Source organism: Chrysemys picta, chromosome 10 (assembly GCF_011386835.1).
Source record: "Chrysemys picta bellii isolate R12L10 chromosome 10, ASM1138683v2, whole genome shotgun sequence".
Taxonomy (NCBI): Eukaryota; Metazoa; Chordata; order Testudines; family Emydidae; genus Chrysemys; species Chrysemys picta.
The window spans coordinates 38,178,980-38,192,854 of record NC_088800.1 but is presented as its reverse complement, the minus strand read 5'-3'; the positions used below and the strand labels follow the sequence as shown (position 1 = coordinate 38,192,854).

General features: G+C 50.5%; 1 protein-coding gene across 2 annotated transcripts in view; it reads right to left on the bottom strand.

The window, feature by feature from the left end:
- CSPG4 (chondroitin sulfate proteoglycan 4) overlaps positions 1-13,875 on the bottom strand; it is a 79,090-nt gene that overhangs the window by 18,431 nt on the left and 46,784 nt on the right. For both annotated transcript variants that reach the window (XM_005290581.4, XM_065559577.1), the window contains exons 3-5: positions 10,060-13,635; positions 8,242-8,721; positions 7,452-7,628 (exon numbers count right to left, since the gene is read on the bottom strand). In XM_005290581.4, coding sequence (XP_005290638.1) covers positions 7,452-7,628; positions 8,242-8,721; positions 10,060-13,635 — 4,233 coding nt within the window. The remainder of the gene's footprint in view (positions 1-7,451; positions 7,629-8,241; positions 8,722-10,059; positions 13,636-13,875) is intronic.

Genomic DNA, 13,875 nt, shown 5'->3' with positions numbered 1-13,875 from the left:
CCAATGGTCCATCTAGCCCAGGACCCTCTCTTCTGACAGTGGCCACTGCCAGGTGCTTCAGAGGGAATGAACAGAACAGGGCTATTTATCAAGTGTCCATCCCCTGTTGTCCAGTCCCAGCTTCTGGCGGTCAGGGGTTTAGCCAAAGCATGGGGTTGCATCCCTGACCATCCTGACTAATAGCCATTGATGGACCGATACTCCAGGAATTCTTTTTTGAACCCAGTTATACGTTTGGCTGCACCCTTCGCAACATCCCCTGGCAATGAGTTCCACAGGTTGAATGTGCGTTGTGTGAAGAAATACTTCCTTTTGTTTGTTTTAAACCTGCTGCCTATTAATTTCATTGGGTGATCCCTAGTTCTTGTGTTATGTGAAAGGGTAAATAACACTTCCTTATTCACTTTCTCGACACCATTCCTGTTTTTATAGACCTCTTTCATATCCTCCCTTAGTCGTCTCATTTCTAAGCTGAACAATCCCAGTCTTTGTAATCTCTCCTCATATGGAAGCCTTTCCATCCCCCTAATAATTTTTGTTGCCCTTCTCTGTACTTTTTCCAATTCTAGTACATCTTTTTTGAGATGGGACAACCAGAACTGCATGCAGTATTCAAGGTATGGGCAGATCATGGATTTATGTAGTGGCATTATGATATTTTCTCTCTTATCTATCCCTTTCTTAACGGTTCATAACATTGTTAGCTTTTTTGACTGCCGCTGCACATTGAGCAGAGGTTTTCAGCGAACTATCCACAATGACGCCAAGATGTCTTTCTTGAGTGGTAACAGCTAATTTAGATCCCATCATTTTGTATGTATATTTGGAATTGTGTTTTCCAATGTGCATTACTTTGTATTTATCAACATTGAATTTCATCTGCTGTTTCTTGTTCTGTGAGATCCTTTTGTAACTCTTTGCAGTCAGCTTTTGGACTTAATTGTCTTGGGTAATTTTGTATTGTCTGCAAAGTTTGCCACCTCACTCTTTACCCCTTTTTCCAGATCATTTATGAATCTGTTGAACAGCACTGATCCAAGTACAAATCCTTGGGGAACCCCGCTATTTACCTCTCTCCACTGTTAAAACTGACCATTTATTCCTATCCTTTGTTTCCTATCTTTTAACCAGTTACTCATCCATGAGAAGACCTTCCCTGTTATCCTATGACTGCTTACTTTGCTTAAGAGTCTTTGGTGAGGGACCTTGTCAAAGGCTTTCTGAAAGTTCAAGTACACTATATCGACTGAATCACATGCTTGTTGACACTCTCATAGAATTCCAATAGATTGGTGAGGCATGATTTCTCTTTACAAAACCCATGTTGACTCTTCCCCAACATATAATTGTCGGAGAAAAACAGAGTTCTCACTATTTGTTTAGGTATAGCAAGTCAGATGCTTTATTAACTCTCACAATTGCGCAGAGGGAGAGAGCTAAGCAGGTTAGCTTAGTTCATCTAGGTGTCCGATAATTCTGCTTTTTACTATAGTTTCAACTAATTTGCTTGACATTGAAGCTAGGCTTACCAACCTGTAATTGCCACTGGAGCCTCTGGAGCCTTTTAAAAAAATTGTTGTTATATTAGCTATTCTCCAGTCCTCTGATACAGAGGCTGATTTGAGTGATAGGTCACATACCACAGTTAGGAGTTCTATAATTTCATATTTGAATTCCTTCAGAACTCTTAGGTGAATACCATCTGGCCCTGGTGACTTATTACTGTTTCATTTATCAATTTGTTCCAAAAACCTCCTCTACTAACACCTGAATCTGGGACAGTTCCTCAGATTTGTCACCTAAAAAGAATGTCTCAGGTGTGGGAATCTCCCTCACATCTTCTACAGTGAAGACCGATGCAAAGAATTCATTTAGCTTCTCCGCAACGGCCTTGTCTTCTTTGAGGGCCTCTTTAGTACCTTGATTGTCCAGTGGCCCCACTGATTGTTTGGCCAGCTTCCTGCTTCTGATGTACTTACATTTTTTTTTTTGCTGTTAGTTTTTCTGTCTTTTGCTAGTTGCTCTTCACATTCTTTTTGGGCCTTCCTAATTATACATTTACACTTGACTTGCCAGAGTTTATGCTCCTTTCTATTTTCCTCAGGAGAATTTGAGTTATAATTTTTAAAAGATGCCTTTTTGTCTCTAACCACCTCTTTTCTCTGTTGTTTAGCCTTGGTGGCATTTTTGTGGTTCTCTTACTGTTTTTTAAAATTTGTGGTATACATGTAGTTTGAGTCTGTGTTATGATGGTGTTTTTAAAATGTTTCCATGCAGCTTGCAGGCATTTCACTCTGGTGACTGTTACTTTTAATTTCTATTTAACTAGCCTCCTCTTCTTTGTTTATTTCCCCTTTTGAAAGTTAAATGTTACTGTAGTGGGTTTCTTTGGTATTTTTCCCCCTTCAAGGATGTTAAATTTAATTACATTATTGTTGCTATTACTGAACAGTTCGACTATATTCACCTCTTGGACCAGATCCTGTGCACCACTTAGGACTAAGTCAAGAATTGCCTCTCCCCTGGTGGGTTCCAGGACTAGCAGCTCCAAGAAGCAGTCATTTAATGGTGTCTAGACATTTTATCTCTGCATCCCATCCAGAGGTGACATGTACCCAGTCAATACTGGGATAGTTGAAATTCCCCATTATAATTGGGTTCTCTGTTTTTGTAGCCTCTCTAATCTCCCTCAGCATTTCACAATCACTGTCACCATCCTGGTCAGGTGGTCAGTCATATATTCCTACTCTTATTATTCAAGCATTGAATTTCTATCCATAAAGATTCTATGGCACTGTTTGATTCCTTTAAGATTTTTACTATATTTGACTCTATGCTTTCTTTCACATACAGTGCCACTCCCCCTTCTGTGATGCCTATTATATCAATATTTTCATTTAATTCTAGACACTCAAGTTTACCTATCTTTTTATTTAGACTTCTAGCATTTGTACACAAGCACTTATAAAATTCGTCAGTATTTAATTATCTGCCTTCATGTGATGTAACTGAATCTTGCAGTCCTTCCTATTAATGTTAAATTTTGTACAAACCTAAATCCTAGACCTAAATTGACCCGGCTAGGGTCCCTTTAAACAGCGAAGTCATTCATTTTAACAGCACAGAAATAGGCACGCAGCCATCCTTTCTGATGTTTGATTTCTTAAAAAAATGTCTACCGCTTTAAAACACCAGAGCAGATTTATTTGTTGAAGCCCCTCTGGAAACAATCCCTCCCCGAGCTGACACAAGTGGGGCTAGTCAGTGTGTCGACATGAACCCAGCGTCCTTAGGGGAAGGGCGGTTATCCTAATGGAAGTGCTGAAGGGGCCTTGGCTCTGTAACAAAGCTGGGTTTATTTCTGGGCTATGTTTTTAGCAGCACGCCCTGGAGGGATGCATATGTACATGTGAAGGCAGCTTGGTATTGCGGGAATGCACAGTAATGGACTGGGTAATAATAATAAGCCAACAGCTGAGGCTCCCCTCCACTCCCGCATCCCACTCTTGCAAAGCAGCAGACACAATGGCCCTGCTGTCCCGCCAACAATGCCCTCCTAGCTCTCTGCTCGGGTTTCTCCCAATGCAGCAAGTGCAGGGGTGCTTGTGAATGGGTGTTTGGCCTTCCCAGCTCTGAGCGCATCCTTTGAGAGTTGGCAAGGCAGCAGCGTCTCAGCGGAGCCAGAATAGGCGGGTGAGGTGGCTGGTCCTTTCTCGTGGTTGGAGTGCTGGCTCTGCCCACGTTCCCGTTGGAGAGCGTGGTTTCCGTGCCGTGTCAGAGGGGCAGGTTGAATGGGATCCAGAGCATTAACCAGGCAATTATAATACTCCTGGACTGTAGCACCTGTGATGGGGAGGGGAGGTGCTGCTGTGAGCTTGGCAGAAAAGGGATTAAAACGCTCTGTGACTAGAGGAAGCACCCCAGTTGCCTGTGTCTGGCAACTCTGGGGAATAAGTTAAGTTCTCCCCAAGGCACTATTAGAGGGATGTCTGTGGGGAGCTGGGTGCTGAGTCAGGGACACTAGCTGGGGCAAGGGCTGGAGCTGAGGATGGTGCTTGGCTTCAGCCGCCCCGGATGTGTTTCTTTACCTCAGGCTCTGGCTGAGTGAAGCCCTGTGTGGTTTGAGTTTGGCCTTAAAGGTGCAGGGCTGTCTTTACATTCACCATTTTCTTTTACCATAAAGCTTGCCACAGAGGTGGTTCAAACCCCTCCTTGGGGTGCAGAACGCTTTCCTGCTCCCACCAGCCGTTCAGCTCGCCAGACGTTAACTGAGCCCCACGATCCTTTGTGTGGCCTAGCGTGCAGCACACTGGATGGGGCCTCAGGAGACTTGGCTTCTAGTCCCTGCTCAGCTGCTGGCCTGCTGGGTGACCTCGAGCAAGTCACAGCCCTGCTCTGTGCCTCAATTTCCCCATTGGTACAATGGAGCTACTGCTACTGCCCTCCTTTGTGAAGTGCCCCGAGATCTGCTGATGAAATGTGCTAGACAACAGCTAGGTAGTTATTATTATTATTGTACACAAAATACAAAGGCAGACAGAGAGGTGAAGCAATTTGCCCCAAGTCACACAGCAAGTCAGTGGCAAAGTTGGTCCTGGAGCCCAGGAGTCCTGGTTCCCACCCCCTTCTCTGGCCAGGCATGCACACTCGCCTCTCCCTGAGTTTTGCTTTTCACCTGCATCTCCTGTGACTTCAGCTGGAGTCAGGGGTGCTCAGCACCTCTGCGAATCCAGCCCCAAGTTATAGGAACAGAAAGAAATGTTGTTCAATTAACCCTTGTGCTGTTGATGAATGGTGCGAGGGCCGCTTCCTTCATTAGGGCCAGGGATTAGCTCTTTCCTCCTTTGTTGGCCCAGGCTGGGAGCTCTCCGAGCTCAGCTACCATTCGCAGAGAGCCTGCAGGAGCCTGTCTTGGCTTGATGTTAAAGCAGGTGCTTCCCTGGGGACTTGGTATCACTGAACTCGCCCCACTGTATCCAGTGACACTGCCAGCAGGATAATGTTCCTGTGACTGTGCTGGGCTCTTATTGCAGTACTTTGTGCTCATAATACTGGGTATGATAGTGCTTAACAGGGCAGGCCAGCGTCGTAACCCTGGTTAGAGACAGAGGCACAGACTAGCCCAAGGGCAAAGAGCAAGTTAATGGCAGAATGGAGAACAGAACCCAGAAGTCCTGAACCCCGCCCCCCATTCTAATCGCGGAAACCCTGCTTCCCAAATGACATCATGCCCCATTTTTCCCCAAGGGAGGGAATTCCCCTACTGCAGAGTCTCTTGTTTGCCCTCTGTGGGTTGATCTGCTGAGGGCAGAGTTTACCGGGGGCTGGCTCAGGAAGGTATTTGTCAATAGTGCCGATGCCAGCAGTCAGGAGCAGGAAGGACCCTCAGTTGGGGGCTGAGGCTTTCCAGGCACAAAGGCTGCAGTGGTGCTGAGCCCCGGCCCCGGCCCAGGTGCCAGGCCAGTGCCCTTCCAGCACAGGAGTGAAACTGGGGCGGGGCCTCCATTATCTGATCATGATGGACCCGTCTGACCTTAAGGAGTCTATGTAAAATCATCATGTGAGTCACACAGGCCAACCCTTTACAGAATCAGAGGCTGCAGAGTGGGCAATGCTGCCATCTTGTGTTCACCAGTGGCATTGCAAGGCAGAAGATGGAAAAACAGATGTAAGATTTGATTGAGTTCATTTACCATTCAAGGAACAGGTTTTTTTCTCTCATAAAAGCATCCAGGTCAAGGGTCAGTGGAAAAACTGCACAAGTAACGCAACTGCCTCAGTTCAACTGCTTTTTGCTTCCCCACACTTCCCCTGGCACTGCTGGCAGCCAACTCCTTAGCAGCTGGAGCCGAGACCCACAACTTTCCTTAACCACCAGGGAGTCTTTTTGTTTTATAGTTTTCCTTCTCGCCTGACACCTGGGCTGGCATTTGACTTGTGAAAGCGAGTGGCTGATAGCCACGAGAACAGGTGCTGGGCAAGCTTCCTGCAGCCCAGTTCGGTGGATCATCTTGATCCGGATCTGCAGGCCCCTGTGATTCCAGCCCTGGGATCCCCACACACAGTTCTACCTATGCACCTCAATCCTGACCTGCAGCGCCCCAGTGATTCCAGCCCTGTACCCCACCCAGCTCTGCTGGTGCCCATCAGTCCGGACCTGCAACCTTCCCTGAGCCAATATCCCTTAGGGATTAAAATGCATCATTATTACACATGATCATATCAGCTGATTTGGTTTTCACCCAGGTCCTTGGGAGCAGGGTCTAATATGCTAACACCTGCTGCTCCACATGTCTTAGCATATCTTTGAGGCGGTCGGCCAGTGGATCAGTGACATGCACCAGCATCAGCAAACTCTGGCCCAGGGCATGATTGCTGGTCACCCCTAGTCTGTACAAAGGGAAGCACTGGATGCACACCTATCTTATGCATGCAGGAGGGATTCCAGCAACACCATGCTGCCTTCTCCTTTCTCTGTTCAAACCCGTTGGGGCAGAGCACGTCACACTCCTAACACTGTCCTGGCCCAGTCCCCATCCCCGCCCCCTGGTCAGCCAGCAGTGTGCACTCAGCATGCAGGCTCAGGTAGAATCACAGGGTTTTCAGCAGGGGTTTGTCCCTTTCCCCCTGAGTTAGGCTGACATGCCCCGAAAGGCTTAAGGAGCCAGCATGAATGCAGGGTGCATTACCCTCTCCCTGGGTCACACGTGGGCAGCAATAAGCTGTGTGCTGTGCTACCTGCTGTTCCTGCCCTGCTGCTGCAATGGCTCATCCTCTGCCCCCCACCCTGAGCAGTAGGGAAAACGGCCTGGATGTCATTTGCAGAGGAGCAGAAGAGCAGAGTGAGACCTTGCTCCCCCAGCCCCAGTGCAAAGTCAGGTTACCCAGAAGTGACTCTCTTCCCTGGGCTGAGTTGGAGGATGGCTGGGGATTGGACTCAGAGCTGGGCAAGCAGGATGGGGGGTTGCACAGGCCTGGTGAGGTCTGTGTGTGACAGGGTATGGCATGGATGCATCTCCAGACTGGATGTTCCCCCTTCCTGCATTGGCACCTTGACAAGCATTGGGACACAGGACACAGCGACACAGACCTAGGCTGCATGGGGCTGCAGCAGCTGGGAGGGAATTCTCTTTAGTGGGAATGGGGGACTCTGTATTCTGGGGGTGGGGCAGGAGCAGTGCTGGGGCAGAGTAGAGCAGGGGGAGACAATCCCACTAGTTAGGAGGCAAGGGCAAGGAAAGGGCAGACAGTAGTGGGAGGTGAGGCGATGGGGGCAGATTCCTTCTGGGTCTGATTCCCCCTGGGGGTCTAATGGGTTGCAGAGGGGAGGGAGGAGATGCATGTTACTGGTCTGAGGGGGCAGGAGATGCTGCCCTGGAGGTTGTATGGCTGGCAGCTTGGGTCACAGGAGCAGAGGTCATGGAGCTGTGTGTCCTGGCAGGGGAGGTTACCTGCAGCCCGGCGTTGATGGTGATTGTGGGCCCCTCGTCATTGCGTGGCACGACAGTGATGGAGACGGCCTTGGGCTGGCTCTGCCGGTTGACCTCGGAGGCGTTGGCCACAATGGTGAAGCTATCGGCCAGGGACTCGCTGCCGTCGTGCACGTACTGGATGAGCTGCTGCTCCACCTGCAGGCAATGCAGATCTGAGGAGTCTGGGAGGGTCTCACCCACTAGCAGGCTCCTCCGGGAAGCCACCGTGCAGGTGGGCCTGACCACTCCCTTGTGCAGGGATGCCAAGGCCAATGGAACTACAGCAGGGGTAGCACAAGGCCTGTGCTCATCAGAGCAGGCTCAAGTGGAGCCATACAGGGAACAGGTCATCTGAGCTGCCATGGGGAGCTGTGGGAGGAGAACTGTGGTGATAGGCCTCCTGTTCTGAGTTGTCCATCCAGGATGATCCCATCCCACAGACCTGGCTGTGTGCACAAACACCCCCTCAGCCCCCTGACACTTGGAGAAGATCTGTGCAGGGACCAAAGACAGGAGGTGACCCTCTGTGCACCTTGAACATGAAAGAAACGTGGATCCCCTCAGCTGCTGTGTCTGTTCAGCTTCCTAACCTTCAGTATCCCTGGGGCCTGAGTCTGATCTTGCTTTGCACAGGTGTAAATGAGGAGTAACTCCACTGGGATCTGTGGAGTTCCACCACTGGGGGATCAGGATCAAGCCCCTGGGTTTTAACCTGGCACAAAGCCTATCTAGACATATCAGTCAGCCTCTGGAGGGGTCAGCTCCATACCTCATTCCAGGTGAAGAAGTGCAGGTTGCCCTCTTCAGGTCTGACCATGTTCTGGATGATGCCATGTCTCGGGGGCTCGGGAACCATGAACTCCACATTCAGGGCTGTGAAATAGGCGCTGGGGATGGTCAGGATGTCCGTGGAGAGGGTTATGGAGCTCCCTTCAGTCACTGTGATGTTGTGGATGTCCAGGGGGACTGAAAAGGGAAGGACTTCCAGGTCCACCACAATCCCCTCCAGGGTCTCTACCCCACTAGCCGTGACATCCACGGTGAATTGGTCGCTCTTCCCCTCAGGCCCAGAGTGCAGGTAGAGCACTTGGCTTTCGTTGATGTCCTCCTGGGTAAAGGACTGAATGGGGTTCAAGATGGGAGGCTCGTTGGAGGTGCCGCTGTGGTAAACCATCATCAGGGATCCTAAGCGCGGGGGACTGGTCACCGAGTAGATAATCTCCTGAGGAGGGATGTCCTCATGGACTACCTGTGTCCGTGAGAGAGAGAGAGAGTTGGCAAGGCCTGGTCGATTCCATCCTGTGATGGGAGAGGCACTTCATTCTTTCTGGTGGGAGCAAGGTGTGACTCCTCCCCCATTCACACAGGGAGCCCCACTCTCAGTTGGACAAAAGCTCCTGGCAGTGCCCAAAGGGGTTAAAGTGGGCATGATTTACAGAGCAGATGAGAGTGAGGCCTAGTCCATTCTACTGAATATCATGTGCCTGGACTCTGTTGCCTAGTGACTGGTTCATTTCCACCAGTGACAAGGGGTGTCAAAGGCTACCACTCTGAGTAAGTATCATTGTACACCCACTGGGCACTGGTGGGAATGGCCGTGCAAGGAGCAGGGCAATGGAGAATATTGTATTCAGTGGAGCTGGTTCTTCAGGCTCCTTGTTTGCAGCGTGGCTCTAACCTGAGAAGTGGCTCTGTAAAGATGGCATGGTGGGGTTCCATGCTCACTGTGTCTCCTGGCCCCCAGATCAGGTTTATGCAGATTGCAGCTACAAAGATGGGATTTGTTAGTGGCCAGCCTTGCAAACTCCCCTGAGATCTGAGAGCCAAGTGGGCCTCTCCCCTTCTCACACATCAGCAGTAATCGAGGCTCTCCAGGGCCAATTGTGCCTCCAGATCCACCTGTGCAACACCATTATCTCAGTGACACCTGTGCCAACCCACCGAGACCTGTTGAGGACATAACCTCAGACAACAGGATTGCACAGGGTTAGCAGAATTTGGACTGTAGGATCTTCATTAGCAGTGCTGATGCACAAGATGGTACAGACTCAGTCTGACTCCCAGATCCCAGGGGGTGTTTGCAGGGCTGGGCAGTTAGAACTGTATCCACACCCAACCTCCACCACCCCGTCTTTTTACATGCAGAATGAGAAACTTTGATCTGGAAATTGGTGAGTGAGGATAACCCCGGAATCCCAAAAGGCAAAAGTACTGCGTCATTCTTCGCGGTAAAACCGCAGTTTAAGGGATACGTTTTCCATGCACCTCTCTTTGGGAACTCCGCAGAGCACAGTAACTCCAGCCCTCGATTGTTTTCAGGGCTGATGTGTCTTGTGCAAGGCAATTATCACTGTGCATCATCCTCCCTGTGGGAGACACCTGCATTCACAGATTATTAGCCTGTCAGTAGGAAAGATGTGCTGGGAAAATTCATGCCCGTTCTAAGCTCTTTCCCCTGTTCAATTCCAAGAAGGTCCTGTAGGATTTACTAGCATAATTTTGCTATCCCATGTCCTGTAGCCAGGAAGACACATGGGGGGAGGGTGAATAAAAGCATGGGGAGATGCCTACAGAAGGTGTTACTTACCAGTAAATAGTCTTTCTTAATCTCAACCGGTTCTCCTTGGAAGATGTGTATCTTCTTGAGGTGGATGATGGTCAGGGGACTAGGATGGGTGTCCAGGAACACAGTGATCTCCAGCGTGTCTTCTACAGCCACCTGGTTAGCTTCCACAGAGAACTTGAACTTGTCCTTGGCATTCCTGCTGCTGTTGTGCTGATAGATCACTTCTCCTGCCAGCAGATCCTTCTGGGAGAAGGAAGTCACTGGCTGGCCCCCTTTCAGCACCACCCCCCACCTTGGCGGGGTAGTAATCTGGAACCAGATTTCCTCGTCGTTCCTTATGTCCATGTTGGTCTCCAGGCTGAGGATGGAGGAGTCAATGGTCCCCTGGCTCCCTTGGTGGATGACTAAGCCAGTGTTGTTGACAATTTGGATGTAGGGGTCCGAGGCCTGTACTTCCAGGAGGGCTGCAGTTTGGTGCAGGCCGTCAGAGACCTGCAGCTGTATCCAGCCCCGGTCTGCTCCGGAATGGACAAAGAGTATCTTCTTCTTCCTCAAGTCATCCTGCGTGAAGCGATACACCTGGCGGCTCCTGTCATCAATGGAAATGATGCTACCAAAGAGAATGTCCTTCCTCACCAGCACCAGCTGTGTGTCAGAGAATCCGGAGTCCTGGTCTGTGAAGGCGATGTCATTGGTGGTCAACAGGCGCTGCCCGTTCCGCACTACGTTGAAGACCTTGCTCACTACCTGGACTGGCGGGTGGTCATTGATGGGCTGGATGGAGACTCTGAAGACACCTCTCACCTCCTCCGCATCAGAGTCAGCACTACCCTCGTCCTGCTTGACGGCCACAAATGGGATATCATCCTCTGTGGTCTCAGAGTTGTCATGCTGATACAGAAGCCTGCCCTGGAGAATGTCCTCATTGGTGAATTCTGTTATGAGGGAAGGCCAGTTGGATGGTGTCCTCCAGACCAGCTTCCCATGCGTCGGCCCTTCAATCACCTCATACAGGTAGTCCATGTTATTCAAACTCCTCACAAACAGGTGGTCCTTGGAGATGACGGCCTGCCCTCCTTCCAGGACAGATAGAAGGACATTGGTCAGGACAGGTGCATCTGGGTCACCCCCAATGCTTATCATATAGGTGTACATGGGGGAATACTGGGCATCAGCAATGACACGGAACTGGAAAGAGTCCTCAGTCTCTTTAGAGTTTCTGATTGTTGCACTGTAGCTTAGGTGTTTTCTCTGCAAGTCCTGTTGGGTAAATCCAAAGCCCTCTGTCAGCCTGCTACCAAGAAGCTCAAGGTTCCCCTTTTTGGGTGCCTGGATTATCATGTAGTAGAAGGAAACTGGGTCAGAGCTTGGATCCTCCAATACTGCTTCCATTTCCCTGGTAGTGATGTTTTGATGCCGCCTATTCTTCATCTGAAGGGGGACCAGGGTCCTCATCTTGATGGTGGCCTTCTTGATCCTGATTAGGAAAGTGTTGTTTGGTAAGGTCTTCTGGCCAACTTGGACCTCGAACCTCAGCTTCTCCATTACATCTTCCAGATGGTGCTCAGGATCCAGGCTGAAGTACTGTATGCGCCCTTGCACAATGTCCTGCTGGTGGAAGGACTCAACTCTCTTCCATTCCCCCCCCATGCTCCCTTGCTTCTGAACTTCGCCATACCAGAGAGGCTCTGTGAGGCGATACAGGATGTTCACTTTTTGTTTCACGGCATTGGTCTCCACGGAGAGGTTGGCTGTGGTAATTGGAACGGCACTTCCTTGTGAGACAAACAGGCCAGTGTTGTTGCGCACTTGGATGTCAGGCTCTATAGCGATGACTCTTAAAGTGGCCACCGGGCTTCTTACCAAGCCATCACTAACTTGGAAGATGACCTGTAACGCTGGGCCGTTCTGGTGGACGTAGACCACGTTGCCCGCTTCCAGATCCCTGCAGGAAAACTCTTCTGTGGGCACCCCAGGCTTAAAGTCATATTCCACGTAACCTTCTTCCATCCTCTTGCCACCAAGCAGCTGGAATTTCAGACTGTCACAGGGTGTGTCGTCATCAAGGGCCTGGATGATGTCCATGCTTAGATGCTTTCGCGTATGCTCCAGAATCACCATGAGGTCTCCGTGGGGGAAGATCACCTGCGGGGCATCATTGATGGGGTTGATCTTTATTGGCAGCAGGTATGTCTGGCCTTCCCATAAACACTCAGGAATCCCCTTTCGGGTTGTGACAGTTACCTCCAGCATCAGCTGATCCATGGGACCCTCGGAGCCATCATGAACATACTTGACTTTCCGATTCACTATGTCTAGCAATGTGAATTTCCTTCTGCTCCTAGAGCTGTGGATGTCTAGTTCCAGCTGGCCATGCCTGGGTTCATTTGTGACACTAAAGAGGACTTGAGACTGTCTGATATTTGCGCTGCTTAGGTCTATTGTCGGTTGGGTATGTTGCCATTCCAGGAAGGCTGTGCTTCCTTCAGCTATGACCAAGGGGCTGACGTGCAGCAATTTGGTGAAGTTAGCAAAGGCAGGAGGGAGGTTGGGGTCAAGGTGGCATGGTTCTACCACCGGGCCTAATGCTCCCTGCCAAACATCAGGAGTTGGGGTGATGGGTGCCTCGTCCCGCTCATATGCATCCTCATAATCTGAGTACTGCTCCTGCATCCTGCAGCCGGATGTTATGTCCTTTGTGACCAGAGCGTCTTGCAGGCTCTTCTTCTCCAGGTTGACCCTCAGGTCCTCCATGCAGCCGATGAAGGAGCTGTTGGCAGTGCTGCCCCCTGAAGTGAAAGCAAGCCGGCGTTCCTTTAGCCTGTGTGAGGCATTTTCATTCATGCCGCCGACGAAGAGGCTGCCCTGGAGATCGAGGTAGCTGTGGATGCCCCTGTTGGAAGTCCTCGAGGCATAGTAGTCGACAAGGATCTCAAACTTGTAGATGTCCACGTGGAGCTTCACGTAGTGCTGCTGCTCGTCACTGATGAAGATGTTATTGTGCAGGATGACGGCCCCATTGCCTTTCTCCACCCCCCCCCTCAGGCGCCCGTCGTAGATCTCCAGGTACAGGAAGTCATTCTGCAGCCCCGACTGATAGATCAGGGGGGCGTGCTTGATGCTCGTCATGATCACAAACTCGATAGTCCCTTCTTCCCTCGCACTCCACCCCGGGAAAGCGATATAAGAGCGTGGGCCCAGGAAGCCGAAGGGGTCATCTGGCCTGGCAGAGAACTCCTCGCTGCACCCCTCTCGAACCTCATGGAACATTGTAGAGCCAGCATCAGATGCCCATGGAGAGAGAACATCAAGGCCATTGAACTTCGCCATATGGAGGCAGCCTCTGAATGGAGAGCTGGACCCAGTGAGGTATGGCAGCTCCAGACTCCCTGTCCCGCCCACATAGAGGCCGTACTGAATGTCCAGCCGCTGTAGGGGACCTGGGATCTCCACAGAGGTGTTAAAGAGGCCATCCACGGTCAGAGTCATCCTACCGTCTCCCACCGACAGCTCAGCATCATGGGTTACTAGATTATTGAGGCGTGGCCCTGCTGGAGACTGGATCGTCACTTCTTCTGAGCCCAGCTCTAGTCTGACCTGCAATGAGAGCGGGTGAAAAGTGGAGTTAGAATCTTGGGACAAGCCGAAAGTTCTCTGGGATGGACAAGGATACAGGGCATGGCCTGGGTGTCCTTGTGCCCCAATGATCTCCAGCTGCCAAGACAGCCCCTTGGGGCAATGAGCCACCAGATACAAGTCACAGCAGCCCTAAATCTGCTCCCATTTATGCTGGGGACCAGCCCAGCTTTAGGCTGGCCTTGGGATAAGGACAGCTTA